Source organism: Euwallacea fornicatus, chromosome 17 (genome assembly GCF_040115645.1).
Source record: "Euwallacea fornicatus isolate EFF26 chromosome 17, ASM4011564v1, whole genome shotgun sequence".
In the NCBI taxonomy this organism is placed as follows: Eukaryota; Metazoa; Arthropoda; class Insecta; order Coleoptera; family Curculionidae; genus Euwallacea; species Euwallacea fornicatus.
Genome location: NC_089557.1, coordinates 1,080,136 through 1,105,991, shown reverse-complemented (window position 1 = coordinate 1,105,991; position 25,856 = coordinate 1,080,136). Strand labels below are relative to the sequence as shown.

At 43.6% G+C, this 25,856-nt stretch overlaps 2 protein-coding genes across 6 annotated transcripts in view; both read left to right on the top strand.

Moving 5' to 3' along the window:
• Positions 1-17,451, top strand: part of LOC136344778 (uncharacterized) — a 62,864-nt gene extending 45,413 nt beyond the window's left edge. For 2 of the 4 annotated variants that reach the window (XM_066292560.1, XM_066292561.1), the window contains exons 3-9: positions 8,048-8,210; positions 12,516-12,730; positions 12,794-13,075; positions 13,215-13,625; positions 14,347-14,489; positions 14,552-14,773; positions 15,171-17,451. In XM_066292560.1, coding sequence (XP_066148657.1) covers positions 8,066-8,210; positions 12,516-12,730; positions 12,794-13,075; positions 13,215-13,625; positions 14,347-14,489; positions 14,552-14,773; positions 15,171-15,411 — 1,659 coding nt within the window. In that variant the 5' untranslated portion in view covers positions 8,048-8,065 and the 3' untranslated portion in view covers positions 15,412-17,451. Of the gene's footprint in view, positions 1-6,632; positions 7,135-8,047; positions 8,211-12,515; positions 12,731-12,793; positions 13,076-13,214; positions 13,626-14,346; positions 14,490-14,551; positions 14,774-15,170 lie in introns of all 4 variants that reach the window. The other 2 variants (XM_066292559.1, XM_066292562.1) reach the window with 2 other exon arrangements.
• Positions 17,452-21,316: 3,865 nt separating this feature from the next.
• Positions 21,317-25,329, top strand: Afg3l2 (AFG3 like matrix AAA peptidase subunit 2). Of its 2 annotated transcripts, none has more exons than XM_066291879.1 (13): positions 21,317-21,498; positions 22,082-22,214; positions 22,266-22,386; positions 22,442-22,585; positions 22,639-22,735; positions 22,793-23,097; positions 23,156-23,456; positions 23,513-23,825; positions 23,881-24,116; positions 24,355-24,555; positions 24,615-24,734; positions 24,785-25,007; positions 25,060-25,329. In XM_066291879.1, exons 1-13 carry the CDS (start codon positions 21,412-21,414, stop codon positions 25,122-25,124), a joined length of 2,346 nt encoding a protein of 781 aa, XP_066147976.1. In that variant the 5' UTR covers positions 21,317-21,411; the 3' UTR covers positions 25,125-25,329. The 2 variants fall into 2 exon arrangements, with proteins under 2 accessions (XP_066147976.1, XP_066147975.1); XM_066291878.1 differs by having other exon boundaries at positions 22,082-22,223.
• Positions 25,330-25,856: the final 527 nt, after the last annotated feature.

Genomic DNA, 25,856 nt, shown 5'->3' with positions numbered 1-25,856 from the left:
CCCCCGAAATTGTATTATCGCTAATGCCTCCCGAACGACTTTTGCATAAAAAAGGCATTCATAGAGTGTGGGGGGGAAAGCACTGATTGCTTGTCGTTTGTTTAAATGGCCCAATCTCGGTATAGAAAAAGTTGCCTTAAAGTTCCCAACTCCACGCTGGGATCAGTATTAAAAGTTTCGGGTTTCTTCCCCAAAGAACTGACTTTGAAACCGGGGAGTTTTCCGGGGGAGGGAGATATTGTGGACTTGTTGCTTGGGTGAGCCGGTTAGGGGATAACTAGGAATTACAAAACACGCTAAATTGTGAACATGGAGGGGACAATTACGAACAAAACATATTAGAAACGGTCTGTATCGGGGAAATTTAGGTGGAGTTCAGAAAACTCGACCCCTTTGGAAACCCGAACGATCCTCATCCCCAACTCACTCTTCTGCTTCTGGCAGCTTTTTGACAGCAGAAACTCTTGCGGCCATATCGAGTATGTGAATTATCTTGTCTGCACTCGAAGCGAAGGTTTCAAGTGTGTGAGTTTTACTTAAGCCCGAGCGGCCGCCTAATTGACAGAGCAACTGCTAAGCAGCAATAGGAACCACCCGCGACGTCAGCGCCATCTATCGCAACGCGCCATTAACTAATATTCTAATCGTTATTTAGAAGTTCATTTCCTTCGATATTTTAATTTGATTTTTTTTCTACCGGATTTTCGAATATCTGTCCCTGGCAGCCCCTTTCGCAGACTTACGCCTCGTTCGCAAATTACGTTTATCTATTCGGTATAATAGGTCAATAATAGTCGTATAAAAATAGGTAATATTTAACTAGTCATCGAAAGTGCATTGTGCGTGCTCAATGGCATTCAAAGCGCATCCAAAATCCGGCATGATTTATAGGACAGCGTTCGGACGTCCATTGATTTTAAAATTTTATTTCTATTAGTCTGGGGCTAAGTGTGATTCGTTTTCGGCGTTAGTTTAAATGGAAACAGCCATCAGTGTCAGAAACAAGGACATTAATTCCGGCCGGGCTTTATCGCCGGCCCATGTTCCACTTTTGATAGATCGCGTTGTTTACGCCATCCGCCGATGCTCGATTTCATTACTCGCCCTGGTTATTTATTGGATTTTTCCCCGTTGTCGATAAACATCTGCCGCTCTTTATTTCAGTTTAAATTTAAACTTTCCTCCGTTCCTTATACGGCTGTATTGAAAGCCGAGATAGGGAGAGCCCCGCCGACAACTCCTTATCTGACACTACACTTTCGATTCAAAATTCGCCAGTGCTTAATCCATTTGCGAGAAAGTTCTCTGTGCGAACACGACGCCACCAAAACATTCTATTCAATGTAATGGCATAGAATTGAGGCAACCTTCCCGTGCCCGTGTTGCCGCTCTGCCCGAAATTCCCGACACGCAAAGAGTTTTCGATTGACTATGCGAGATTTTCCGGTGGACGTGGCAACGTTGCAAACACTAAATATTTCTCTTCTGAAAATAGTCTCTTCGAAGTGGCGAGCGAGAGTGAGAAGGAACACGTTGAAAAGAAACTTTGTCAGATACAGAAACGCGAATTATTATGGTTAGATCTCCCGAGTTTCCTATTATTCAATCTCCTGAATGCGAAACACCCAGAAACCTGCCGGGATTATATGAATAATATTTTGGGCGGGGGAGGTTTTCCGAATTATGTTCTTACCGAAGTTTTAACTTCGTTTGCTCTCGGCGCTGAGTTGTGTGTGTAGGCCCGGGAATTTTCTTACCTTTGCATGCCGTTTTGTTTTAGATTGCTCGCCTTTCTCTCACCCGATGCATAATTCATGGAAATATGACACGCATTTGTCCAATGTGCTCGGCACTTTTCGTAATTGAAACTGAGGGGCTTTGTTTCCGTTCACTTGTGACGTTTTCGAAGCAAGCGGCGCGGAAACGTCCTAAGCAGACTTCACACTAAAGGGACGAGCTTAATCTTTTAAGGGATGTTTTCAGGGTGCACGAAACGATAAGAAACGTCATTGGGACGATTTTTTTTTTCGCAGAGAGATGGGCCCCTTCAATGCGTGGATAATTGGGTTCTGAAAGAGCGTTGTTTACAGCAACGTATGTCCCTGGATTTAACGCTTCGCTATTGGGGATCGTGCACGGGATAACGTCCTGTAGCAGTGCTCCTACCGGATTCAAAGTCCCGTTCCTTTTAACGCGAATTAATGTAAATTGCCGAAGCCGGTTAAATCGCTCATATATGAGCACGTTGACCAATTTCAGAGGCATAATTTGCGGATTAAACTGTCCCTGACCTCGTTACATGGGCCGTATTTTACCATGGCCAACAGTTCACTGAACGAACACTCTGTGATAATTGATTTTTATTTGGTTTATGCGGGAAAACGCAGGTTAAGCATTCATAAACCACCAAGAAACTTCCTGGAATTGAGTTAATGAAACGCGTATCTCAAAAGATGGCGCCAGTGCGCTGGTTCGTATTTAACGCCGCTGATACGCGATAGGGGCGCATGGAACGCTGCATTCGGCTTCGTCACGAAAATGTCGTGCGTTTTTATTAACAATTAAATTCGTTAGCAAGCGAATACTACACGCTTGGTACTTGAGAGGACTCACTATACAGGGTGTTTCTGAATAGATGGTAAAAAATTTACTGCCTGAATCCTGGACTAAAAAATTAAACTTAAGAGGAACAGGTCACTTAAGACTTGCCCAAAAATCCTTCAGCTTCGATCTACAGTGTGTTAAAAAATACTTTTTTTTTTCGTTTTTTTCTTTTCCATTACTACTTGCTCATTTTTTATCGAAACTTGCTGGACATTTGTACTTATCACACACCGAGCGATTCCTACAAACTTAAAATTTCGCACTTTCATTTTAAATACCGGGTGATGCGAATTGATGGGCCTTGAGCTCGCATTTATCACATTTCTTTTTCTGCGAATACTTCAAATATTTAGAGAAGTTCCGGAAATTGAGTTTTCTCGCTTTTCAGCCTCTGGCAAAATTTCGCTTAAATCGATGGTTTAGGTGATATTTGTGATGACAGTCGAGAGTGTTCACGTCAACCAATTTAGACATTAAAGGAACACTTGGTAAAGTCGGCCATGATTATTTTCACTGCACTTGTTTGCTGTCAAGTTTGACAACTATCGGCTGTTAGTCGCCCGAACCTGTCAAAAAAACGATTGTTTTTTGGCAGTGCTTGTAAAACCGCAAAAATCATTTTTCGACACCCTGTAGATCGAAGCCGAAGCACTTTTGAATGTGTTTTCATACGATCTTTTCGTTTTTAATTTGCCTCGGGACCCACCCAGTAAATTTTTCACCGTCTGTTCAGAAACGCCCCGTGTAACGCGGCCAAGGCGAGGAACTCTCGGACTGCAGCGTTGCGATCATCTCCGGTCGGCCCCGCACGCCACTGCGTCATGTTAAATCAAGCTGATAATTCTTGTAAATATACAGGGGGGATGAAACTGAAATTATGCAGAACGGCGTTGGCGTGGCATGTTTCTCTTGAGAGCAAAAAAATTATGAAAAATCGTCTTTGTGGAATAGGATTTTCCTTTAGCTAGACATTTTATGAGGTCAAGCTTCGGCAGTCGTAGGCACGAGAGGGAAATTTCGTATACGAAAACGGACGCGTCCCGAGGCCGGACACGCACCTGTCTTGCGTCCACTGTAAGGCTGAGGATCCTACGACCGAATGTCGCCGTTTTCTTGCAAACATGCGGCCATTAACATAAACGAACATATCAAAATATTCGATCCGCACAAAAAGAAGCAATAAATCACTCGTCGAGAGCGTTTTTCGGGGACGCAAAAAATCCGTATATGTATACACAGATACACTGAAAGGGGGATATTGCAGACAAAAAGTAGCAATTCTCTTACATATAGAAATGTAAAATAACCCCCCAATAAAATTTAATAACGGGCAAAATATGGCGGCGTTTTCGGTTGGCGTTTAGAAAATCCTTAAATATTACCATAAGGCCGGGCATTTCCCTGGATGGAAACCGAGCTATTCTCGGCACGTACCGATGAATAAGAATAATCCCTGGATTCGGACCGCAACAGCAGCAGCAGCAGCAGCAGCAGGAAAACTTCCATATCTGGAGCGGGACCCTGGGGGGCTTCGCTTTGCATTTTGTCCTCGTTTGTTCGATAATTTAACCGTCCTTTTTAACACAGACGTTAAACGAAACGCCACTCCAGAGGCTCTAGTTTATGATTAACACCTTCAATACTCGAACTTGTGAAACTCTCGAGAAACTTCTCCTATATAGATGACTTCGAAGTAGTTCCATCTGGCCGAGAGGGCTCTTGTGTGGTCCCAAACTTCTGCCATTGTCGACATCGGCCCTTTCTGATTTGATTTTCCGATGTTGTTGTAAGCAGAGGGAATTGTTGCCGCGGGAGAAAAATTACAAAACAAATTGGGCGGTTAAGTATTTAGGGCTTGTTAGGGCAGGTATTAGGGACGCGCATTAATTTGCGTCTAATTCATCATCATTACAAATAAATCCGTTCATTAAGTCTAACTTGCGAGCATTAAAAGTTTGCAACGAACAGAACGCTCAATTTTTCATCCCTCTTCTTCGCTTCGGGGGATTTTCTCGACGGGAACTTCGAGGAAACAGGTGGCATTGGAGGCGAATTTTTTTATTATTTTTTATTATTTTTTGAATGTTATTACGCGTGGCCGATATAGAAAATTCCATTTGTCGAACCACCTCGGGGATAATAACGTAAAATGGAGAGATTATCCGTCTTTTATACGTTAATAGCGAGCTCAGCGGTCGCCGGGGATTAGCGATGGCCAAATGCGAATTAGCTAAGTGGGTCGGGGATTAAGTGACGTGTTAAGAAGATCAAAATGATGAATTTGTAAAAAACAATCAAATCAGGTTTACGTTCTTCGGTCGAATTGGTCGGCCCGAAGCAACACGAAAATTCTTCACCCCGCCTGATTTATCTATTTCGGGGCGGGGGCTTAATTACGATGTATATTTTAGAGCGTGGCATGTGGGGATCCGAAAGGGCATAGTTTCCTTTTTGCAGTGCTTTAAAAGCGGATGCTCGATCGCAGGAAATGTGCCCTATCACGAAAATGCAACAGCCACTACAGGAAGGGCTTTTAAATCGGCCGAGACCGTTACGCGATATTCGCTTCTAATCGACCCTTCGAGGGGACTCGTTTTTCCTCTTTTTCTACCCGAACTAGTTCGCCAGAACAATAAACCATATTATTAGGTAAGTATTTGATTGTTACGCCCCAGTTCGGGCAGAGCCTCGCTCTATATTGGCCCCATTGTCTCTCGATTCTTTGGGAAAACAAAAAAGCGGCGGATTTTCATTATCAACCCCCCCCCCCCCCCCCCTCCCTCCCTAACTCTTGGCGTCAATGACGTTAGAGCGCCGCAAAAACTCGACAATTAATCACCGCAAAGATAACAAAAGAAGTCTGTGTCAGATTGCTATGAAATTTGAATGCTACCATTTCCATCAGTGGCGTGCGCGGGGGTGTTACGTTTAAAACTGTTTTACGCAGGTTGGGACTCACCTCAGGGTTCTCCTAGGAGAACTTCGGAAGTCGGCACCGTCCCTGGGCAAGAGCGTCGAGCGCGGGTTGCGCCCCTGTCGCGTCGCAACGGACCCACTAAAAACGAGAGACCACAACCCGAGCTCCATCTGTTGCAACGAGCGCCTAACCAGCTCCCTCTCTGGGGTCGATTTTGACGATTTTCGGCGATTTTTTGGAGCGTTTTTTTTTCTTCAAAGCATTAAAATAAATTGAACGTCGAGCATGTCCCCCGTAAATTCATCACCCCGAATCACGTGACGGGGTCATCTGATACTCGAGCACGCGCTCCTCGGAAAGCGGCAGCCCCCCGTGATTTACAGCCCCAACCGGGGCCCTTTTTAATGTATTACGTGGCCGGCCTAATTACGTCATTCCCTTTAAAATAAAACCGATATTGTGCCGTGTCATTTCTGCCACTCAAACGCTGTAGGGTAATAATTATTGAAGGTAAGTCGCGAGTCGCCGAGGGGAGTTCCTACGCTCCCTCTTGAACCTGTCAAATATCCCTTTCGTTGTAATCCCGTTAGCTCGTTGCAAAGCCGCCCGACGTTCCCGGGGGAATCCCTGTTCCGAAAATGCACCGAAAATCTACCGGGAATGTGCTCTGACATTAATTGGAGCGAAGCCGGTCGGGGAATTCGGCAACAGGTTTGAACACTGTACGTTCAGTGTATTAATATTGTAGTCGGTTGAAGAATGAGGGAGTAAATCAATTTTCTCCAGGGAAAAAGAACCCTTGAGAAGTCAGAAAGGGCGATTTAACCATGAGAGTTATCGCCTATCTAATTGGTGTTTACACGAGGCCCACGACCACGGGTATATGGGTCGTTCTCTAATCTTCGGCGATATTTTGGACAACACGTCGACAAACAAAATGGGGGTCGATTTGATCTCTGTTTACCTAGAGATATCCACGGATTCTGCATCTACCTTCACTAGGGTTAATAGAACAGCTTCAGCTTTCTTACCACTTATGCGCCTAAAACCACCCCCACTCATCTATCATTTACTTCTATCACGCAGAATTTCCAACATCCCTTCGTAACAGGTGGTGGTAGTGGTGCTTATTCCCGGTTATTGATCCGCGGGATTTCGGAGCGTGCGCAGCCTCCTCGTCCATTTCCACCCCCGACGCTGCTGCTGTTGCAATCAACTTTTCCGGGTTTATGTGCGGAATAAAGTGCCTAAAAACAGCGGTTTTTCGCCGATTATTGTGATGATTTTCGACAACACTTTTCGTTTTCCTTGTACATAAAAAAAGTACTCGCGAGTGGAAGCTGGAGGTCGTCCATTTACAGTGCTCGCTTATTCGAAGCCGTGCTCGTAGGGGTGGTTTTCGGGGTTATTTTGTTAATAAAAAAAAGGTGCTAAAGTGGCTTTGAGGTGTGCTTGGAGGCGGCAAAAAACAGGGGATTCAACCAGTGGTTCGTGCCCTCGGTAACTTGTTGCTTGGGTTTTGATGTTCCAACCACCTGTGTTTTCTGTATCGCCAGCCAGATAGAAGACGGATCGATAGTGATTTCCGGGTTTTTTTCACGAAAAAAAAGCAGGTAAATACGATGCCCCTTTACGTCTGAAAGCCCCCAACCTCCTCGATATAACCGAAAATTTCCATAGATCCACTACAGTAACATTTAACTGTCCAATCACCTCAGATTTGCCTCGAACCTCGAAGTCCTGAACTCTCTCCAAATTGCGGAAAAATATAAAAATTAGCAACTGCCTTCGAAACTCAATACGCCACTGGCTTCCTTGAAGTGTTATGGCGGGTGTGCTCAGTTACGACACTGATTTCTTTCTATTTTAACTGTGCGAATTCCCCTTGATAGCTGCTGAACTTTTCCAGGCGAATTCAAAACCAGTGGCGTATCAGAGTCAAATTAAATTACTTAAACGTGGCCCTGAATCTGACCAGAATATGTTTAAAATTAATAAATGACACTAAGTTTCGAAGCCAACGACGTCCCTAAATCGCTCCCAGTTAAAAGGTCCCACGTTCCCTTTGCCATTTCTGACGTTTTCAATACGTACCTGTGCAGTGGCGCACCGCCGTCACACTAACGGTGGTCGAAATCTTCGTTTGCTAATCTGGAATTTAAACATTTTAAATTGCGTCTTGAGGCAAACTGCGTCACTGAGTTCTCCCCAATTAAAATGACTTAAGGCCCTTCGTGGTGGGTGAAACTCCCACTGCGTACCTGTCAAAAAGCAATGTTGGGTCGGTTAAATTAAGTCGGGCCGATACTGGACAAAATCTGATTTCAAACGAAGAGAGAATTGAAAAATTTCGTAACTGCCCTGGAAAGCCTCCCACGTCGCTAAATTCCTTCCACCCTGAGACCGTTCCACAGCGGTCCAAGTCCCTTCGTAATGCCGAAATTCCCAATAAGTGTGTGCCGTGGAAACACATTGACGTGCTACGCTCGACGTAAAACAATTAAAAGTTGACGTGTGATATTGCAGGTGCGCGAGGTGGCAAAGATGCCTAGATGTTACGTTACGAAGAAGGACAGCAAGCACCAGGAGGACACCGAGAGGGACCATTGGGACCATAAAGAGGAACCGGACAGTCCGGCAGAGGGAGCGGTCGCCCCTCGGTGCTATACAGCCTTAACAAACCGACTAGGTAGGTCTCCTGTTAAAGTAGACGCACGGCCTCTGTCATCCCTTGTCATCTCATCAACTATCCTCCTGGTAGGCCTGCCAGGAGGTCAATAATTTAGTCCTTAGCGACTAATAAACTGGCCAGCTGTCTCTCAGACAAAACGTGCCCCAGAATGGAGGCAAACTTATGTATGATGGAGAGCACGATGAAACTTTGTATCAAAACATGTCGGGCTCGTTCCAGCGATAAATCAGCCCAAAGACGGGTCCAATTTAAAACAGATCCCGCTGAAATGGGAAAATGGGATCGACTTTCTAGTTGGTGCGCGCCGAGTTAATGAGTTTGGCCGCCATTTTTGATACTGCCTGTCGTGTTGCTCGACACGATAAGAATTTGTTTAAATCCTCGCGATTTTGATTGATTAAACTCGGAGAATAATTGATAAACCTCGCGGCAACGTCGCGCTAATGGCACTTGCTCAAGAGAGGAAAAGGACAGAGCGGCGTTGCCGTTTTTTTTTTTTTTTCGCAAAATTTGGAGACACAAAGAACACATTATATGCCCCTCTTCTCCTCGTCGAAGGAAAATTAATTGATAAAGAGCCTCTCGCGATGAAGCAAGAAGTCGCCTCTCCGCCCTAATTTGATTACGGCTCCAGACGACATTGGGGCTCCGCTCTTCGAAAGCGCCCTTCCGAATTAATAAGGGCAACAGTCACTTTTGTGTCGAGAAGGATGTAGGGTAATGGTAGTCGCGATCTTATTGGCTAATTTCTGCGTATGGGACAGGGAGTAAGCCCCATAACGCGACCTCAATAATCATAGATTAGTTCCTCTCGATAAATCCCTCTTGCGTCATAAAGTTTTATCTTTAAAGCAGCGGCTAAAATAGCGCCCTAATAGCAACGGTCCGTTTATTTTTATATACGCGCATTTTTTCCATCTAACACTAAAGATGTGCCTGCTTCGACTCACTTAAAATCCGAAAAATCCGTTTCACGATGGGGGTAGAACGTTGTGTCAAATTGACCACGTTTGACTCGCTATAATTTCACCGTTTCGAATTACAAAGTTGATATTTCGAATTCCAAAGGTACAAACTGAATCAACAGCAACAACAGGACCAATGGGATTCCCTCTATCTGTTGCCGCAATGACGCGGTCGGAAATTGCAGTCAGTGCAGAACCGGCTTTATTGCGTGTGTACGTTTAATGGGCCGTCGAATGCCCGTTTGGATTGTTCCGTTTTGTGTGTCGACCGCATGTTAATAATACTGATTGGGAATGGGTATTGAATTGTCTGAAGTTTGCTTAATTAATAGACGGACAATCGCGTAAAAGCCATGAAATTTGATATCGTAGGAGTGGAGCGGGAGGAAATCTTTCCCTGAAACGTTCGACTTCTCTTAAAAAAAAAAAACTGCAACAGTACGGCAACATTGCCTTCTGCATTCGTTTGAAAAATATTGACATTCGCGATTTCGAAGCGAATAATTTCCTGAAAATGGCGAATGAACGTCTTAGAGAGACTCACGCCTCTACCGACAGTCAGTTGAACCATGCCAGTAGCGGGAACTAGACCGGCGCCTGCGAGCACCATCTGTCGGAGTGCGTGAGTTACCGACGCTCTTCGATGTTGATACTAAGTTTCCAGAGCGATTTGCGAGTGGCTAAATGCGGTTTTCTCATATGCAATTGTTTGATAATTGAGTGAATAATACTCTATTAATGAGGAAAAATCGCTCCGAATCGGATACGAACGTCAGTCGCGTGCGTATGAAATTCAAGCCTAATAATTTGGCGACCTGATCTATCGGAAAATGGGTTGCAACAGCGGCGCTGCATATCATATACGCTAAATCCAGCTTTAGGGACTGGATGCGAGGGGAGGCGTTGCCACTTCCGGAACGTAAGCGACGTTCGGGGAACCGAAGCCCAAAGCTCCGGCGCGCCTATGGTTTCTTAAATAAATTAGTAAAAATGTTCTGTCTCGATGGTTCCATCAGCCATGAAAAATCTGCCTCCGAAAAGTTTAAAACAGCTTATTCAGGTCCGGGAAAATCGAATGGCCCATTATTCCAGGCCACTAGTTCTCTATGGCTCAGTGTATCCAGGAGACCTGGAAAAGGGCAACCAACGTAAACATCGAGATCGGGCAAAAAGTCGCTTGTCATACAGTTTTATGACGTTGTTTTTCTCGTGGATGCGACTTTTTGTGCGCCTCACCTATAAATCACCGCGGGAGCTCTAACTTGGCAACCAAAAATTCGCAATAATTGATTCCGCATCGGAACAATACGAGTTTAGCGAAATAATGAAAACGTAATCCCTTAATCGAGGGCCGAAATTGATCTACATGTTATTAATCCGGGGGGTATACGGGATTAAGCCGCGATTTCGCCGTTTCGTTTCCGATAATCGCTATTTGAAGAGCAGACACGTATTTTGTATGCACACGCGCGTGTTTTTCTATTATTAGTAATAACAATTGTTTTGCTTGTTTAAACAGCAAACACACACACACACGCCATATCTTAATCAATGGACGTCATATATTAATGGATTTTTGATTGCCCCGATTGCCATGATAAACCGAATCATTTATGTCATTTATTATTTCTTTTCCTTAAGGTACCGACATCAGATAGTAATTAATTACCATCTAGATAAGTAGCGTTGCGAAGAAACGGGCCGCGGTGCACCCCTGGATTCATAAAAGCATTTCAATAGAAAAAATTCTATATACATCCGCGTTGAAAAGTTTGAATGGAAAGCCCGCCTAATTTAATCCCGACCACCGTTTTATTATAATAATTCCGTAGCTTTTTGAGGTACGAGGCGTAATTTTAACGATATTAAACAAGTGGGGGCCCCCAGGAGGCGGCAGGTAGCAGAGCCGGCTCGTTATCTTTATTAGGCAAAAGAAAGGCCGGGGCCATTGTTACGTCGGCTTTATCGTTGCATAAATTACCCTTTTTTGTTCTAATCTGCTTTATTTAGTTCGTATCTTGAGGGTGGAGAGAGTGAGTTTGTTTTAAGGTTATTTTGAGAAGCACCATCAAGATCGGGACGAAAGTATTACACGGAAAGGGGCCACGATTTTTGAATACTTGTAACCTCAACCCCTATCCCAACCCCGCTCCGTAGATACGCGAGCGATTTCTCTAATACGTCGCAACGCCACTACGAAATGGAGGTACCCTCGAGAGGCGTCCACGTGACAACGTGGGACGGGAGCTCAAACGTAGCCACGTAATGACGATGACGCAATAACTACGTTTACACGTAGTAACTGGAGTGCCCGTAGTGCAGGGCGTTTCTTCGGGATCTTTTTCATGTATAAAAAGTCGGCCGGAAATAATCGGAAACTGTGCCGTTTTGTGAGCAGTTTATTCGGGAAAAGTTCCCCGTGAAACTGAGATTGGACGATCTAACACGTGCATCATCAGATCGATGAAGGATGGAAGTTTTCGACGAATTTTCTTGTCTCTCAATATGGCTTTATTAATAATTCTTCGGAGCAATTTAATTTTCCTGATGGTTGGAAAACGCAGGATTTCGATCCTCATCTCGCTCCCTCTCAATCTTGCTCTTACGTGTTGTTCCCACTCTATCGAAGTGCCCTCCCCATTAAAGTCAAAACGCCGCACTATAAAAACAAACTCGGAAATCCAATATTTATGCAAATGGGGCCTTTATTTTCGTAAATTGTTCCACAGGCCGAGGGATCTTTTATTCGACGTTATATCCGGAAGAAAAATGGGAATTTCCCGGAGTAAGGAAATTTGCATCTTTTTTTCGTTAGCAGATTGATAGAGTGGAAAGCGTAAAGAATACGGTCGGAGTAAATGTTTTAATTCCACGGATTTTCCCTATTTCCGGGCGGGCTCCGGATTTTTCTCAAAGCCCCGAGATTTCGCCCAAAGCAAGGGCGCGCCTTTTCCGTCCATTTGGAGCCCACATTTACCCCAGGACCCCCGATACCCCCGTCGGAAGACGCGTGATATTCACGAGAAATGTCGACTCGCTCGTACTTAAATCAACCGGCTTAATATAGGGCATTTACAAGGAAGCCCCCGTTGGTACGCCTCTGCCACAACAGTATTTTCATTACCCTAAAAGATTTCTTTATCCGTTTCGCCTGTCGATGGATACTCTTTCCTTAAACTAAATTAATTTGGGATTTAGCCAGTTTCAGTCGCAAAGAAATTGAAGCGAAACTGTGTACTATAAAAGGCCAGATCCCGTTTCAAGCCGCTTGATATAAGCGCTTAGAGATGATTCAGTTTGGACATAAAAGGGGAAAATTTATTCCAATTTGTTTCAGCAGTACTTCCCGACGAATCTCCTCCATCGCCTCGAAATCAGCAAAACCCCACGTTGCCCTCGGAGATGCTCCCCTCGGAGGCGCTGTCCTCGAGCAGCCCTTCGCCTTTCAGGCCAAGGAGCGCCGAGGAAACTGAGGCCGCTCACGATTTGTTGTCCCTGAGCCAGAGTCTGCCCCCTTTGACCGCTCCTGGGGTCGTCATGATTCACCACAACGTATAGATACTAACGAATTTTGATTGACAGCAAAATAACACGAAGCTTCTTGCTATCGCACAGGTTTTGTCCGATGACCCACCATCTCCTAGTCGCAACTACAACCCCTTAACAACCGATCGTAATCCTGGAAAAATGGCCAAGAAAGAGAGGCAAATTCGAGATCCAGTTATAGTGCAAAACACTGCAGCTCCTCAGAGCGTCATCCAGAACTTTACGTTGGTTCAGGCCCCACAAGCCGACAATGTGCTTTACCTCGTTCCAGTGCAAGGGGATAAATTCCAAATGCAGAGCATGCCAACGCCCCCCGGGAGCGATTGCAGCTCTGACGGCGACACTTTACAGGTAAAAGAAGAGTTTGATGGCGAATTCGGACATCTAAAGGGTGCGGGCCATGGTCGGCTGTTCCGACGCGCACGGCACGCATTCCTCAGATGTCCAAATTCGCTGTAAGTGAACGGATTGATGAGTAATTCTCTCTCAGTTGCCACCTCCTCAAACTCTAACCATAGACGAATCTAACGACGTCATAGTTCTTCCACTCTCTCCTGAAACCGACATATCGTCGGGCCCCAGAGACTTCGTTTCAGCCTCAGAAATGCCTCATGTTGCGACGGGGGGCAGCACGAGGACGATTGAAATGATCGCGTTGGATTCGCAATTGAAGCAGGCGGCAGTGTGGAGGCCCCTCTCTGGGAACGGACAGCTGTTGCGGGGACATGAGGAAAAGGAGCAGATGAGTTGCGAGAGGAACTCTGCAGTGTTGCTCATGGATCTGCCCGACAGGAGGCGCAAGAAAAGGGGGAGGAAGGAAGGGGAGAAGGTTATGAGCTTAGACGTGATGGATGGCGAGGCTCCGAGGGTTAAGGTTAGCAGGGGGAGAGAGAACAAAACAGTGAGTCCCGTTCAGTCGTTTAAATCATAAAAAAAAGGTGCGGCGTATGGGTTATTTTTTTTCTGGAAAACGATATGGGTCGAGAGATTCGTTCGATGTAAATTTTGGGCCTTTTTTTTAAATTGCTTCAACGCAACTCCACGACCCTGTCCATAGGCGCATGAGCGCCATCGGTCTTGCGAACTGTCAACTAACGGGGGATCATTAAAAAAAAAACGCGCAGTAGGCGGAGAACTATCAAACGTGGGGCGCCTGACTGACAACTGATAACAAACGAATTTATCCATGACGTGGCTCTGGTATTTCAACGCCTACTTCGGGTTTTTTTTAACGATCACCCTATCTTTGTGGACTATTCATTTAGTATTTTGGTGTATCTGACTATATTCGGCTGCCAAGTAAACACAAATTTAAACAGATAAGAAAATTTACGAGACAATGCCCTCCTTTAATGCATGGTTTAACAAAAAAAAATGATTGAGAAGTTTTTCACTTGATTACCTCCGTCCTTCCGACGGTGGCACTTCCTGTCAATCATCACTGACGCCATGCGAGAGGAGTCTTCGCGCGTCGACGTGAATTTATTGTTTAATATTTTAGTGATTTGACATTAACGATTTTGATATGTGCGGAAGGAGGTGCAAAATATTGGTCATTGGGTGGTTTCCGGTCCACGAAGCGTAACTAAAGGTGTTTTGTGTTTTTTTTTTTTTTTATAAAGAAATTCTACAAAGTCTTGGACGAAGAAATCGAAGAGGAAGAGGAGCCCGTTGAGTGCGAGCAAAAGACCAAATTTTCCTGCTCCGAGTGCGGCAAGTGCTACGCCACTTCAAGCAACCTTTCCAGGCACAAACAAACCCACAGGTATTCCCTCGCGTCACAGACAATTTTCAATCAGTCGATTTGCAAACTCTTCTCTATTCCAGAAGTCTGGATTCTCACTCGGCAAAGAAGTGCAACACTTGCGGCAAAGCCTATGTGTCCATGCCGGCATTGGCGATGCATTTGCTCACTCACAAATTGGCTCACGGCTGCGAGATATGCGGCAAACAGTTCTCTAGGCCGTGGCTCCTTCAGGGACACCTAAGGTCGCACACGGGGGAAAAACCGTATGGGTGTGCCCACTGTGGAAAAGCATTCGCAGACAGGTGAGATATTTTTTAAAGGGGACGCCAACCAATTGGCATAACCACGAAAAGTAAAACTTGGCAACGCCTAGTCGTTATCCAGATTTGCCGAAGAAATAACCAATCCACTTCGATGAACGACTAGCGGCCTGTCGCTATTGCTGGGGCCAGGATTTGTTGAAATGATGTTGCGAGTTGAACTCGTACTTGTAGTGTCAAATCGAGAGCCGCGTTTTGGCCTTTCTGCGCTTCTGCACAAATAAATCATTGAGGCTTAATGTAAATATTTACGTTCCAGGCAGATAGCCCCTGGATAATCTTAAAGGTCTAGAGATTTCTCGTGCATCGGCGCTTTAAAAACAATCTAATCCCAAGCCGTTTTTTGCCTTCTTTCTCACTCAGCGATTCGTATATCCAGATCAAACTTGCGCGCTCACATGCAAACTCACTCCAATGAGAAACGGTTCGAGTGTCCGAATTGCTTCAAGAGTTTCGCGCTGAAGTCCTATCTGAACAAGCACTTGGAGTCGACCTGCGTGAACTACGGGGGATCGCTGGTGCGCAACAAGGACTTGCGCATGCGAGAGCAAGCGAGAAAGAACGCGGAAACTCAAACTATGACAGGTGAGGAAAGCAATTGTTCCATTGTCGTGGATTAGGAAGGAGTGGAATCGCTGCAAATCGAAGCGGACATACAGTAGATATTGCTCAAAACAAAAGAAAAAATGATATCAATTATTCATTTGATTTATTTTGTGTATTTTGACTGAGTGCGTCTGTAAGTCCAAATTGCCCGAGGTTATGTGTGTTTCTTTCGGGCCTCAAACGCAAAGCAATAACAAAAGGAAGTTTTTCGTTAAATAGGGATTAAGGGTGAGGTTCTACGGCAACGACGCAGTTTGCTCTACTTGAAACAGAAATAATTCTTTTCAATGCCATAAAAGCAGCAACAATAATGCAGCCAAAAAACAACGAATTTTTGACACGGTATACGTTTGCTTTTTAGATAAAAATTATTGTGATATTTAATTTATTTTCGTGGCGCGTATGAGCTTTTTGTATATAGAGCATAATATATATTTTCTAGATTTAAATAGAACCAACAAACTATCGTGCTAATAGAGCTCGAAGGCAGATGCAGAATGGAACAGCGTTTGCTCGTCTTGGAGGGCGGATGGCGGGGTTGCAAAATGGCGTCCCATTTCAAAAAAAAAAAATAATAATTGACTATCGCCGCCAAGGCGGTTTGACGCGGTGACGAGCAAGAGCGCAAGGTCGCGACTCCATGGCAGTCGTTGATGCGTGGCTGTTTCAGTAACAAGCGAGAGCGCAAAATGGCGTCCCGTTTCAAAAAAATCATTGCTACAGGGGATCGTTTCAAAAATGAAATACAAAATGGCCCTTCCTGTCGCCATATAGGAATTTTGTCATTTTCTTTAGCACACAACGAGGAAAACACACTTCTTGACAGTTTCTCGTCTGACTGGAAAATCCTATTAAAGTTTCCTTCATCAGTCGCGGCCGGTCCATTCAAATTTTCCTGACACTTTCCGTGTTATTGGACCGTGTCCAGATGCGCAAAATGTCGAATCAAACTGGATGTGTGTATTATTCGAATCTGGCCCTATAAGCACGATAGTTTTCCCGTTTGATGTTACGTGCAAATAGTGATTTAATGCGGAAATTCAGTGCAAGTGATAAAAGAAGTAGTTTTCGACAGGTTTTACTTAGGTGTATTCCTAATCTTTTAACACCAATTTTTTTATACTGTATACAACCGCTTTTCCCAGCGTTGGTTTTTCAGGTTATTATTGAACCCACGTATTAGTCACTCTGTAGTAGGTAAACGCACTCTGTAGGTACTGTTATCATAGGTCGTTTGCAAGTAGATTCAAAAGCAATAATAAAAATATACCATAGACTTAAAGTTGGTCCAAAGTGTGCTTTGGCAGAAGCTTATGTTAACTAGACATATCAGATTGTAACTAGTATAAAAGGGGGGTTTCGTGAGGGGAATCGCGACTCTACAGGGTCTAACGTACCGTCATCGAGATACTTCAAGCAGCGACAGCACTCTGCAAAACAGTGAAAAAGGGTAATCAATCACGATCACAAAAAAACGCCATTTTCGATATACAGGGTGGCAAAGGTTCACGTTTTATCTCCACGTCGAGTCAAATTTTTGAAATTTCGCGCACCTATTTCCTTCGAGATCGTCTAGAAGAAAATGTCAAAGTTGGCGGCAGCGATATACAGGGTGTTGAGTTTTTTTTTTGCATCACGTGTCATCTTATATTAAAAAATTAAGATGCGAGGCGTACGTGAAAAAACGCAAAATACGAGAAAAAATTTAAAACTTTGCCACCCTGTACATGGAAAATGGTTCATTTTTGCCCGTGGACAATATTGACATTTTTTAACCATTTTGCAGAGCCCTGTCTCCCTCTGATACATTTCGATGTCGTTATGTTCCACCCTGTATAACGTGAGGTTCTGCCAAATAGGCTGGCGAAATGTAGCAGTTTTGTAGCAATTTTACATTGTTCAACCAATAAGAAGGCATAGCTAATAATATTCCTTACTTATGCTGTAACGTAAGAGATCTAGTGAGGCTATATTTTATCTAATTTAAATATTACTGACGTACTTATACTCACCATAGCAGGAGAAGCAATAACAAAGATATTTTTAAATTTTAACGTCATAGTTTGTGTTACTACGAAAACTCCCTTAATCACTTCCACAGACGGCGTAAACACCCCCGATCTGGTGTTCTGGCGAGCGGATAGTGGGGGATTCCCCGAGGCTCTTGTTCGCTAAAAGCTTCGGGTTTCCTTTTTCTAAAGTCTGCAACGGCCCCAAACTGTCCCGGGAAGATAAAACGTCAATGTCCAAAGGTTTTGGGGATTCGGCCGTCGATTGCTTTTAAACCTGGCGTTATTGTCTCGTTTGAACGGCACGCTCCATGTTGACGAGGGAGATTGGCACGGATGAGGAGGGAATAAGAGGCACCGGAAAATGAAGTGTTCTGCGGCATCGATGACTTCGCATTTCCCGCAATTTGAGTCGGATTTTCCTATTCTGTGGGCGTAACTCTTGAACTAACCTTTTTTTTTGCCTTGTGGAATTCGTTGAACTGGTGTTCTCTTGGGTTGGCCCGATGTTAGCAGTCGCGTAACGTGAGATTCAGGATAACCCCACCAACCCACGAAAATCATCTCTGCTCTCCCTGGTCCCGGAACCACCTCGACAGCATTACTTCCGGGCACGTATTACCTCTCACATTAATCTAATCCCGCTCTGCACCCACCTTCCTCCCCCATCTCTATTTCCAGAATCTCCTCCACCATGATTCTGAGCGCCCTCCACTTTTCCTCGCTCTTGGTCAAGTCCTTCCCCACCTCGTCTCCTTTCTTCCTCACTTTGTCTCGCTCGTTCTCACATTCCGCACTTAGTGTATGTTCTGGGGTGTCTTCGATCTCCTCCCGACAGAACCACCACTAGCTTTCGTGCTCCACCCATATTCTGCACAGATATTGACCAGACTACACCGTGTCTTGGAAATATCTGTGATGATGCATACTTCCCCCGAGTCCACTTCGCAGTGAACCATCTCCCCATGCTGGGCACGAGAACCTTGGTGCGTTTGGCATATTCTCCTGCCTGCTTTCCCATGCGCCCATTATGCTATCCTGGCGTCCCTCTTTGCTTCCTGGCCATTCTCCCATACGTATTTCCTCTCTTCCACTCTCAGTTCGAGGGGGGGATCTTGGCCGCGTGGTGGAGTTTGCGGTTGCCTCCAGGAGGATCGTGCGGTACGCACAGAGGCCCCGAATCGCGGCTTTCTTTTACGCGCTCGGGACCATCTGCGCGCCTTCTTTACTGCCCCATGTGGGGGCGGCAAAGAAGGTGGTCGACTGGGTTACCCCGTAGAGCATTTGTCGTTGCAAGGAACTCGTCGGCCCACAGACGACCTCTAGATCTATACCGTCAGTCCCGTTCCCCGTTTCTAAGGTTTTTTTCAATATTTCAGAACCAAGAAGGGGGCCGTAAAAGGGCTGTCGCTTTAAGAAAAAAGCGGGGCATTTTTGCGTGAACAGAGACCACGGCGAGGAAAATCCGCAGGGTGAAAAGTGCCGTTTTGGAATGGAAACTAGAGGGTAGGCTCGGATTTTCGAGCAAGACGGCGAGAAGTACGTATTTGAATTTCAGATACTGAAGATGATATCTCGAACGCAGGAGGGAACGGATATACGAATGTGCATTAATCATTTTTTGCTCAGCTGCAGCATAGTTTGAGAGCGGTGAAACACACGAAATATTAAATTTGAAAATGCCAATTTCCCGGTCTCTAAATTACGTGGCGCTCGTTTCGGCACTCTTTACGTTGGCTTTCGCAGGTTCCTCATTAACAACGACATTAAAATTCCTCTGCTTCCATATGCAATTTGCACCATCCTCCTTAATCGTCTTCTCCCTGCAAGGACGACCCCCTAACAGATATCCGCATTTAAGGGAAAATTCAATTTACATACGCGCTGCAGGAGCAGCACCAGCAAACGTAACTTTCGTTTTATACAACATTCGCAGCTTCGAAAACAATCCCGGCAACACACACCCCCGGAAAATTAGCCCTATTATTTGTCCTATATTCAGCAAGTGTTCGGAATTAATAGTTCCTTTAGTCGAAGGAGGGTGGGGGGGAGGGAGGGGGGAGGGTGGGGGAGGTCTTGGGGGATGTGGGGACGCGCCCCAACCGGCAAAACGGGGCCTTATTTTGCATCAAATTTAAGTTAGGAACGGCGTTCGCGGAGAATATTAAGCGTGCGGCATTTGTCTTAATGACTTAGGTAGGAGAGCATTATTCTTAAGTGTTGCGAAATCCGTGTTAATTTCGCGGCGTGTATTTCAGTCATTTGCCGGGATTACAACGGTTTCCCAGGAGATAATAATCTATGTACAATGGATCGTCGGAATTGGGGGTAACTTCTTGGAGGTGGATTAGTGCCGCGGAGCTGCTATCTGTGCGCGCTCGGGGCGGGGGACGTAAGTCGAGCACCTTCGGACAGCAAACACCGACAATCGCTAAAATTTTGAATTTTTTTCCCATTTCGTTTGAAAACGAAACAGCCTCTATTCGACTAAACAAATACTTTGCAAGGACGAAATATAATTTCCGATAAATTTTCACTCGAGTCGGGACGAATTTAAAATTCATGAAAAGTCGTATTTCACCATTATGGGGCGGTAATGATTATTTGACTAGCGTAACCCCCGGGGGCGCGGTACTGTATCATAAACAGCTCAAACTTAACAAGGTCGCGCGGAATTTATTTTTTTCAATGAATACATAACGAACTTTCGGTGGATTTTGCAACGGGACCTTTTATTTCGCCCCCTCTCATGCACAGGTACATTATTGACTTATCCAGGGGAGTTTGTTATCTTTGCGTGGGTATAGATGAATTAGGGCTTTCACTCGGATTGCCATATTTTTAGCCGGCATTGGCGTGATAAAGGGCCGTTTCTTCACACCTGTTAACCTAGAATTACCTTTAGAGCGGCCATACTCTTCCTGGCGGAGCAATCTATTCTTGACAAAACGGCGAAGAAATGCTTTTCCATCTCATAAATCTCGTAATCCGACATGGCAACGACAATAACGTCCAGACGCGATTGTTTAAGGATGCAAAATCCCCTAAAGTCTTATTTGTGCAAAGGATTTAACGACTGAAGAGTCAGTTAAATTAGTGGTACCCTCTATACCGTCCCCTGGATTAATTTAATGACCTCCCGGATTGGAAGTTCGCAACGTGGTTCACGTTCAGGTGAACTTCATTGTTTCATTCCGCAGTTGTGCCTGTGACAGGTCCGAGTTGTCCATTTTATAGTCATCAACCCCAAAATCGAAACTATGATTGCATTTGCCTCAAAAAAGCGATTGCTTTTGCCTCAAAAAAGGAAGAAATATTTTTGGCGGAAATATCTGCCATTGTGTGGTATATGTAAAAAGCTTCCGCTGTGTTGTTCTGCGTTGGCTACAAAACCTATTTCTTGGCAAGAGCCCTTTTCGTCGAGTGGAAATAAGGGAATCCAATAAATTTAACTGCAACGGCGTAGTGGAAAACAAATTTGTGAATTATGGAGAGACATAGGTTGCCAAATTCTACATGCGATCGAAAATAAACGGTGTAAGTTTGCATTTCGTGTGCCAAGGGAAAAACGACTTGGAGCAGGGGCTGACAAATTAGATATATGAAGTAACTGCACGAGGTCGATTACGAGGAAATCAATACTCCCGATGATCACAGAGGCGTTCTATTTAGCTGTTGATCAATAGTTGCAAACTATTATAAAATATTATTAACTTATTAAGTAACTTTGTAATTCATTGCAAAATCCTGGACTTAAATTTCTCTCCTAGAACTGGTAGCGACATCTCTAACACAGGAGCCAGGCATAACTTCAGATTTCTAGGAAACTGCAATCGGACAATTTGGACTTAATGAATCATAGCTTTCCACCGATGGATGTCGCCACATATAATCTTTCGTGACTTCTTTAATATTCACCAAAAAAGTAAGGTTATGATGCCGAAATTTGATTTTAATTGCACTTTGAAAGTTATGTGATTTTTTCCATTGAAATAAACTTTTGTCATGGCTTATCGGCTTCTGAGCGGTGGTAGGAAGCTGGAGAACCTCGTCTGGAAGACTTTCAAACAGTGTAGTGCCAGTGTCCCCAAGGTAAGTGGGGTTAGTTCAGGTTACCTAATACACAATTTGTGGCCCCAAAAACTATGTTTTAACAGCAAAAATATCCTTTTGTGGCAGGAATTATTAAGGTTTTGGAGGGTTATATAATGTATAGTTCGATTTTGGTGGGAGATCATGATTGTAAATCATCGCTCATGAGCTTTCAGAGAGATGTTTGTGAGTCTCAAGGTATGGCTTTCAAAGATGTATCCAAACTCATAGGAGAGCACCAAAGAAGTTTAAATATCTTTAAGAACTTCAACATTACCGTACTGCCCGAAAATTCAGCAGTTATTGTGCTAACATTTAATGTTTTGTAGATTTCATAGAGGGTTTCACAACGTTGAAAAATCAGGATGATGGAACATATTATTCGAAGTATCATTCATTATTGTCTTTTAATAGTTGAATGCACCTCTATTTTTAATTTATACAATCATAGGAACACTATTAATGTAAATATAGCTGTTCTGTTACATTTTTTGTTTTTGACTTTTACCAATTTGTATGATGTGGGCTATTTACGTTAGGAAGCATAGAATTTGTTAAAAATGTTTCTTTAATTAATCCACAGAACAACTCCACTCTAAAACGCGCTGTTCTCAAAGAATGGCGACTATTCTGCGAAAAGCCACCTAAAGGCTTTGAAAAATATTTCAAAGAAGGAAAACCTTCCACTAAGGAGGGAAAACCAGAAGCAAAAGAAGGTAATATTGGTGCGTTTATAACTAATCCATAATAGAAAAAAACTAATGTAGGCAAGGAGGCAAAGCCCCCCCCAAAACAGCCAATTTCAAAACCACCTCTAGGAGAGCCTCCAGGAGATAAAAAACCTTATGATCAATGGGCTTTTGGGCTCTTTGGAGGTACTGGAAGCAGGTAAACAAATACATTTCATTACAATAATCGTTCTATTATTTGATTTCTCATGCAGAGGAAGTGGAGGTAAACCTTTCAGTGATGGCGAACAGGGCAAGTGGTATGCTATGGGAGCGGCGGCTGTTGTAGCGTTTTTGGCCACAATTACTATGTGGGAGATGGGTTATAAAGAAATTGCCTGGAAGGATTTTGTATATAAGTATATTTGGAAAAATCAAACTGAGAAAGTTTGTTCAGCACTATGAATTTTAGCTATCTAACAAGTGGAGTTGTCGAAAAATTAGAAGTTGTAAATAAGAAGTGGGTCCGAGTAAGACTGCTACCAGGAGCTGCAGTGGAGGGCCAAGGGGTACGTACAACACTAATGTTACTCTCATTTGAAACCATCCAGATTTCTTCAATATAGAATGTCATTTGGTTCAATATTGGCAGCGTAGATTCGTTCGAACGAAATCTAGAAAACTCCCAAATAGAAATGAACATCGAGCCGCAAAATTTCGTGCCTGTAATCTATAAAACCGAGCTAGAGCCTGCAAGTCTCACAGGAATTTTACCCACCTTGCTGATAATCGGGTTTCTGCTGTGGATGATGCGGAGGTCTGCGGAAATGATGGGAGCACGCAGAGGTAAGAAAGGTGGTGGCTTGTTTGGCAGTGTGATGGAGAGCACCGCCAAATTGATCAACTCAAATGAAATCGGCGTTAAGTTTAAGTGAGTAGTTCTTTATCTGAACAGGTTTTGTTATATATAAAATTGCTCTTGATTTCAGAGATGTGGCCGGTTGTGAGGAAGCCAAAATTGAAATTATGGAGTTTGTAAATTTCCTCAAAAATCCCCAGCAATACATAGAACTCGGCGCAAAAATCCCCAAGGGTGCAATTTTGACTGGTCCGCCGGGCACTGGGAAAACGCTTTTGGCTAAAGCTACAGCGGGCGAGGCCAATGTGCCTTTCATCACCGTGTCAGGATCAGAGTTTTTGGAAATGTTCGTGGGTGTAGGTCCCTCACGAGTCAGGGACTTATTCACCATGGCCAGGAAGCACGCGCCCTGCATTTTGTTTATAGACGAAGTATGTTTTTCTCTTTAAAATGCTCACAGCATTTGTTGGAAAAATAAGGTTTATAGATTGATGCCGTGGGTAGGAAGCGAGGAGGGAGGTCTTTTGGCGGCCATTCCGAGCAGGAAAACACGTTAAATCAGCTTTTAGTAGAGATGGACGGGTTCAATACCACTACCAACGTAGTAGTATTGGCGGCTACAAATAGGATAGATATTTTGGATAAAGCCCTTCTGAGGCCTGGCAGGTTTGACCGACAAATCTTCGTGCCGGCTCCAGACATTAAAGGTAGAGCCAGCATTTTCAAAGTTCATCTAACGAACTTAAAGACCGATTTAGACAAATCGGATTTGGCACGAAAAATGGCAGCTTTAACTCCTGGTAATTTTATTTGTTTTGTATTGAATTTTCAGGGATTTTATATTGATTTCGTTAGGGTTTACGGGGGCGGATATTGCGAATGTCTGTAACGAGGCAGCTCTGATAGCCGCCCGCGACTTGAATGATCGAATTATCATGAAACATTTCGAACAAGCCATCGAAAGGGTGGTGGCAGGAATGGAGAAAAAGACCAATGTTTTATCGCCCGAGGAGAAGAAAACTGTCGCTTATCATGAGGCCGGACACGCCGTAGCTGGCTGGTTTTTAGAGCACGCCGATCCTTTGTTGAAGGTTTGTTTTCGGTTTATGGAAGTCTGATGTTAAGACATGGTTTTGGTTCGTTAAAATTTATGCTTAAAGTAAATCAAAGCCGTACCTAGACATTTTGAGTTCGACGAAGTAGATCTGACTATTATCATGAGTCATTATATACTTAAAGATATATTGAGGAAATAATAGCAAAAAATTAATGATTAAAATGAATGCGTCAGGTGAAGCAAAATAATTATGGATTATCATTTTTTCTCAGGTCTCGATCATACCTCGTGGCAAAGGTTTAGGATACGCCCAGTATCTGCCGAAAGACCAATACCTCTACTCCAAGGAACAACTATTCGATCGAATGTGCATGACCCTTGGAGGTCGTGTGTCTGAAGAAATTTTCTTTGGTCGAATCACCACTGGTGCTCAAGATGACTTGAAAAAAGTCACTCAGAGCGCTTATGCACAAGTAAGGAATAATTCTTTAGATATTCAGGTTATTTATAGCAATAAAAATCTTCTGTTTAGATCGTTCATTATGGTATGAATGAAAAGGTAGGAAACGTTAGCTTCGACATGCCCAAAGAGGGGGATGTAATGATCGAGAAGCCTTATTCAGAGGAAACGGCACAGATGATAGATTTAGAGGTATACTTTTCATTTGTTTTTATGGTATAATTCTCAATATTTTCATATAGGTCAGAAAGCTGATTGATTCTGCTCATCAACGCACCAAGCAGCTGATCTCATTTCACAAAGATCAAGTTGCCAAAGTAGCCGAAAGACTATTGAAGCAGGAAATTATCAGCAGAGACGATATGATTGAACTTTTGGGTAAAAGGCCCTTTCCTGAAAAGTCTACTTACGAAGAATTCGTTGAGGGGACTGGGTCTTTCGAGGAAGACACTACTTTACCTGAAGGTCAGCAGGTGAATAGCATGTAAAAACGTATTAAAACGACGTGTTGTTTTAGGATTGAAAGAGTGGAACAAAGAAAGAGGTAAAGCTAGTGAACCGGAAGAAAAAGCTCCGGTGTAACATTATCGATCGATTGATTGCCTGATCAAATCGGGTAAATAGCCAGCGAAGGAAATTAACAAATAGGAAAATGAAGTGTGTAACACATGGATATGCTGTTGTAGTTGTTATCTACTACCTACTTCAATCTCTGTGTAAAAAGTATTTGCTCCTAAGGTATTTTTATTATGTGCTGGGAAGAGTAAATATAAGTTGTTAGCGAAAACATTGTATGTATAAAACTCAAAACCACACCGAAGCGCCATCTGTAGTTCTAGTAGTTTATTACCTAAATAGAAGTTAACGCGACTAAGATAGACAACTTTCCTTTTTGCTGCACTTAATATTAAGTTTTGCTATTCGTTACTAGATGGCGCTAGGTGTTTTGACTTTTTTACTATATTTTTAACCTGTGCATTTATTTTGTTAAAATAGTGAATGACTTCCAATAAAAACTTTTGTTTATGTTACTCTCTAGTTGTTTTTTTCCAAAAAAAGATGGTTCTTTGGATGTGAAACCAAAATTTTCATCTAATTTTTTTTAACACTTTTACCTAATATGCATTAAATTTCGCATGCAAATACAACAAACTAATTTGTCGAAAGACTCTCAAGACCTAATACCTATTAGCACTTCTGCATCCCTGATATAATATGTTAAATTTTTAGTAAAATTCTGCTTAGAACACTTCAAAATGTCAGTGGCGTACATGACAATTTTGCACAAAAAAAAAATGAGCGAAAATTGAGTGC